The 5,442-nt window shown below is 39.4% G+C and overlaps 1 protein-coding gene across 1 annotated transcript; it reads right to left on the bottom strand.

Annotated features, from left to right (window-relative positions):
• Positions 1-4,192: 4,192 nt before the first annotated feature.
• On the bottom strand, positions 4,193-5,442 carry LOC146556354 (trace amine-associated receptor 13c-like). The gene is made up of 2 exons (XM_085248474.1): positions 5,270-5,442; positions 4,193-5,009 (listed from the first exon to the last, which is right to left on the bottom strand). Exons 1-2 carry the CDS (start codon positions 5,440-5,442, stop codon positions 4,193-4,195), a joined length of 990 nt encoding a protein of 329 aa, XP_085104600.1.

Below are 5,442 nucleotides of genomic sequence, written 5' to 3'. Positions count from 1 at the left end.
TCTCCCATCTCCACCTGTAAAGCTGCTGTTGGAGTTGTGTTAAATGCACCTGTGCAAAGTCGTAGTGCCTGATACTGATTATGGTCTAACTTTACTAGAGTTGTGTCTGCTGCTGAGTTATACGCTACACACCCATAATCCAACAGTGATCTGACCAACCCAGTGTATATGGCCCTCAAAGACTTTCTATCTGCTCCCCAGTCCCTCCCAACTAAACATCTCATTATATTCAACACTTTTTTACACTTGTCCACCACCTTCTGAATATGCGCAGCCCATGTCAACCTTTCATCAAACCACAATCCAAGAAACTTAAATTTACTCACCCTTTCTAATTCGTGATCATACAACTTAAGCTTGATGTCTGTACCAACTCTCTTCCTCGTAAAAAACATCACCTTGGTTTTATCAACCGAAGATTTAAAACCCCACTTATAAGACCACTCTTCGACTCTGCTAATCGTTCCCTGCAGTTTCTTCACAATACACTCTATATTTTTCCCTCTCTTCCATATTGCTCCATCATCAGCAAAAAGTGAACACCCCACCCCTGCCTCCATATCATTAAACACATCATCTATCATCAAAGAAAATAACATAGGGCTCACTATGCTCCCTTGAGGTGTACCATTTTCCACCAAAAACCTTCCAGAAAGAGCCTTCCCAACCCTCACTTGAACATGTCGCCCCTTTAAATCCATTATCCACCCGTACATCCTCCCCCTAATACCCAATTTACAGAGTTTAATTAGTAGGCCATCTCTCCACATCATATCATAAGCCTTTTCTATATCAAAAAACACCGCAACTACACTCTCACTGTTTTTTTGTGCACCCTGCCTTCCTTTTGGCTCATGTGTGTCTTGTTTGCAGGCATTGGAGAGGCGGAGTTCCCGTTTACAATCAGTGACACTGTCAACACCTGGGCCAGCGTGCCAGGAATCTATATAAAAAGCCTTTAGGGCATAGCTTGGGTTGGCCCTGAGACACCAGGTTGGATTCTGGCTGCGTTAGGTTTGGTTTTTGCTTTTGACACTATTACATGCATCATCTTCCACTCATCCATTACTTCACACACACTACTGATGGTACTGATTACACACACCACTGTTTGTTTTTGACAGTAGGGTTTCTTTTCTGTTTTATTTGTTTTAAAAGAATAGAAGCAGCTTGGAATACATTCCTAGCCATGTCTGAGGTTTTCTTTGTCATGACCGTACGGCCCCATGACAGCTGCCTGGCAACAAGGCCAACTTGAAAAGCTTGAATCTTCCCTCTGAGTAGCCACAGCAACATTTTGGTGATTAAAGCAATCATGTAATGGGTTTTTTGACACTGTTTTCAATAGGGGTGCAACAATATATGTATCGGTATTGAACCGTTCGATACAGTGCTTTTGGTTTGGTACGCATATTTGTATCGAACAATACAAAATGTTTTATTTATTTTATCAACTTTTCTTCTGATGATACTGTCTGTGTTGAGAGCTCAGTGGATCTGCGTTCGACTACTCCGCCTAGGCTGCACTGTCGATCGCAGATCCACTGATCGCAGCACAAGCTAGCCAGATAGACGTTAAGCTTGTTGCAACTGCCTCTACGCTACCTGAAATTGAACCTCCCTCACCCTCATTCAGATCTGGAGTTTGGAACTATTTTGGTTTTCATGTGACGTATGACCCTGATGGTAAGCGCGTCATGGACAAAAGTAAAACAATATTTCGGATGTGCCACGCTATGCTCAATTACATTGGCGTTAATGTAATTTTAACGAGATTAACGCTGACAGCACTAGTGGGAACACAACAACTATGACTGCACATTTACGCCGACATCATCCTAGAGCAAAGACAAGTGGAAGCAGAAAAAAAACAACAAGCACGCATGCTACAAACTCTATTCGGGTTATTTAGACAGCCGTTAGCACATGATTCGCGTTATGTGGACCTGATATGTTTAATATGCTGTTAAGAATATACCTCAGAAGAAGGGTATAGTATAGCTTTTATTTTGGAAAGAGCCATTTCTCTAAAATAAATTCTCTTTTCCAAAGATGAGGTATTTCTCGATCAGATAGATTGTTTCAGCAACATTAAATTAAAAAGTGTACTTTTTAGTTAAAATATATATTTATAATTGTAATAAATGACAAATTAAAAAGGCATGAGCAATTTTTGTATCAAAAAAATATCGAACCGTGACACCAAAGTATTGAACCAAACGGAACCATGAATTTTGTGTATCATTGCACCCGTAGTTTTCAGCCAGTCTGACCCAGTGATAGCCAGCAACCACTCAGCAAACAGTGTCAGAATGCATATTTTGTTGCTAGTGACAGGAGGTTGCCAGTGGGTTGTTAACCCTTTTCTAGGCCTGTATAATTGAAAGCATAGAGTACTAAGCACTATTTGACAACCAGTGTTGGGGTTAATTACAAGCTAGGTACTTAATTACTAGCTGGAGAAAGTAATTTGGTACAGCTACCACTTGTTACATTACATTCTCATTATTCGAATTATTAATGAACTGAAATGCGCCGTCAAATAATTACCAATAACAAAATAAATCTATATGCTAAAGACCCACACACCAACACAAATCCTTTAAAGTGATTTGCCCCTGTGATTCTACTTTTAAAAACATGAACAGGTAGAAATGGCTCATCACTGCTTCTGTTACATGATGAAGATCAATCCATTCAGCTTTAACAGTAATCTAGGGTCTTTGCTAGCTTGGTGTTAGCATGCTGTCTGTCCAAAAACTTGCAAAGAGCCAAAGTTCTGTTGGCAGTATAATCTGGTTTCTGCCTTGGATGCACTTTCCAATTTCCAATCACTCTCTCCTCCTTTTGTCCAATTAAATTAAAAGTAATGTCCATATTCAGCCTTGTCAAAGGCTGAAGATCACTCCGCCATTTTCTTTCTTCAGCCACATAAAATGAGGTCATAGTACCTGCTCGTTCGGGGTTCCAAGCGATTCAAGCAGGTACTAAAATGTGATGTCGTCAGACTGCATGCCACCGATTGGCTAGTAAGTAGCATCACTCAGTCAGTCATGAGTGTGTCTTATTCGCAAAAATTAAAAATGCCATTTTTGAAACCTGGCAACATGACTACAAAAAAACAACGCCGTGGTCCCTGAATCTAAAGAAAAGCCACACACTGAGCAGTAGGTATATTCTTGCCTCAATGTCCACCTTTTGTTGTAGCGTTTGTGTTGCATATTAATTGTGTCACAGGGCGCTCGGACGCGCTGCTATTATAATAACCACGCAGGTTAGGTTGTACTGGATTTTAATGTAAAACCAGTCAATCTGAGGCGATCAGTGGTTAGTCAATCCGAGGTAAGTACTAATGGAAAAAGGGGCTTATGTATGGAAGAGGTCAGGAGGGAGGTACAACAGTACAACTTTAGAAACATTTTTACAACATGGTGGATGTGCCATGGTGTCATGGTTTTGTACTGCGTTGCAAAAAGTGGTGCTGGTGCTTTCATACCCTCCACAACATTCGAACCATTACATTGTTGCGATAGACAAAAACAGGCAAAACTATGAAAGCTATAGTGTGTACAGTTATTTTCTGTTGTTTTAACATAAAAAAGATACAATTATCCATTACTCATTTCTTTTTTTGTAAGAAATATGACCGAAAACACAATTAGCTAGCAGCTAATTCCTGCTGCCACAGTTGCATTCTGTTTCTGACAATATTTCAGGCAGTATGTGAAGAACACATTTGAACAGACAATGATATCATTTACAAAATGATATCATTGTCTGTTCAAAGATGAAGAACACCTTTGAACAATGATCTTTTACAAAATGAAAAAAAGACATGAACCATGAAACAGTTTCTGAATATTGTGACCAATTAATGATTATATTTGAATAAAAAACAAACAAAAAAAAAAAAACACACTTCCCTTTTATTTCTATGGCATCAATAATAGTGGTCTTAATTGCAGAATCAGACAAAAATACAGAATTACTTCAAAGATGATTACAGAAACTGTCATTGATCTGGATAAACATAAATATCCCGGATATGTAATAATTTCCAATTTTTAGAATATGCCTAATAAGGTGAACAACACACATTATTCTCCTTGTTCTCTTAAAGAGACAGAAAGGGTTTTAACAGCTGGTTGTTCAGTTTTTATCATAAACATCTTTTTGGAAAGATCTCTTTCTTCTACAGTATGCTGACCTCACAGGAGCCTGGCTGAAGTATCTGTAGAGTGACAACTAATTTCACAGCTTTTCTAAACCAGGGGTAGAACATAGCATAAATCAAAGGATTTAGACAGGAGTTAAAATAATACAGATAGATCACAATGGATGCAGATGAGCTGTTGAACAACTCGTTTCCAAAAAATGAAACAATGTAATATGGGCAGAAACATAATAGAAACACAAGAACAAGAACACCCAGAGTCCTGGCTGCTTTTAACTCTGATTTCTTTGCTGTTAGAGTCACTGAGAGCTGCAGTGTGACAGCTGTAACATGAGAGCGCATGGCACGGGCCTGAGACACAGCCACCACAAACACTCTCATATACAGAAATACGATGACAGTAACTGGAGCAATAAAAGTTAAAACAATGTCAGTGGTTCCTACAATGTAGTCTATGACAAATACACATTCTCCATAACAGGAAGTATGTCGTTCTCGTTGAAGCAGGTCGTCCTTTATAAATAGTATGTTGTAAAAAACCGAGCAGAGCCAACACAGACAGACGCAGAGTTTCACTCTTCTGTCAGTGATTCTGGTGGGGTAATGCAGAGGGTCACAAATAGCCACATAGCGGTCGACTGATATCAGCACCATAATGCCCACTGAGGCAGAGGTAATGACGAAGCATATATAACTATACAGAGAACATGTGAGTTGACCAAGAAACCAACAAGCTGTGTCTCGTAGGATTTTTGCTGGCATCAACAACAGACCAATGAGAAAGTCTGAGACAGCCAGAGAGAGGAGGAGGATGTTAGTGGGTGTGTGGAGCTGTCTGAAAGAAGAGAGAGAAATATCAAGAAGTCATTATTTCTATACTAAAACAATCTAAACAAACAAAATTATTACAGCTGTCCTATCCGAAAGTGTAGACAGTTGAAAGGGTAGTAGAGGATAGAATCTTTAGAGTTGCACATTATTGTCCGATAATAGTCTACCCATAAGATATAAATTAACTTAAATTTAGTCGTAATTAGTAGTAGAGTTGTAGTAGTAGTAAAGCCACAGCAGAAGTTTAAAAAAGTAAATCTCTGCCTGAAGTGGGAGACTGAGACAATGACGAGAAGGTTGAGAGCCACAGTTAGCAGAGAGACTGAAAACACCACAACGTAAGGGAGCAAAACTTGAGACAGAGATGTTTTAGGCTTCTTGCAGGAGATGTTGAAGAGTTGTGGAAAGCAGAGCTCTGCTTCGTCCTGGGTCTCCAT

This window comes from Mchenga conophoros, linkage group LG16 (genome assembly GCF_057382185.1).
Source record: "Mchenga conophoros isolate Kocher_MC1m ecotype Shallow Benthic linkage group LG16, M_conophoros_male_GT1.1, whole genome shotgun sequence".
Lineage (NCBI taxonomy): Eukaryota > Metazoa > Chordata > Actinopteri > Cichliformes > Cichlidae > Mchenga > Mchenga conophoros.
Note: the sequence above shows the minus strand (reverse complement) of the source record. Positions and strands in the feature narration are given on the sequence as shown.

Bases quoted from the DNA above. Each gene is read 5' to 3' on its own strand.
- LOC146556354 (XM_085248474.1), bottom strand. From the start codon at position 5,442: ATGGAGACCCAGGACGAAGCAGAGCTCTGCTTTCCACAACTCTTCAAC. The intron at 5,010-5,269 runs GCAGAGATTTAC...CTCTTCTTTCAG, and splicing joins GTCTCAGTCTCCCACTTCAG to ACAGCTCCACACACCCACTA.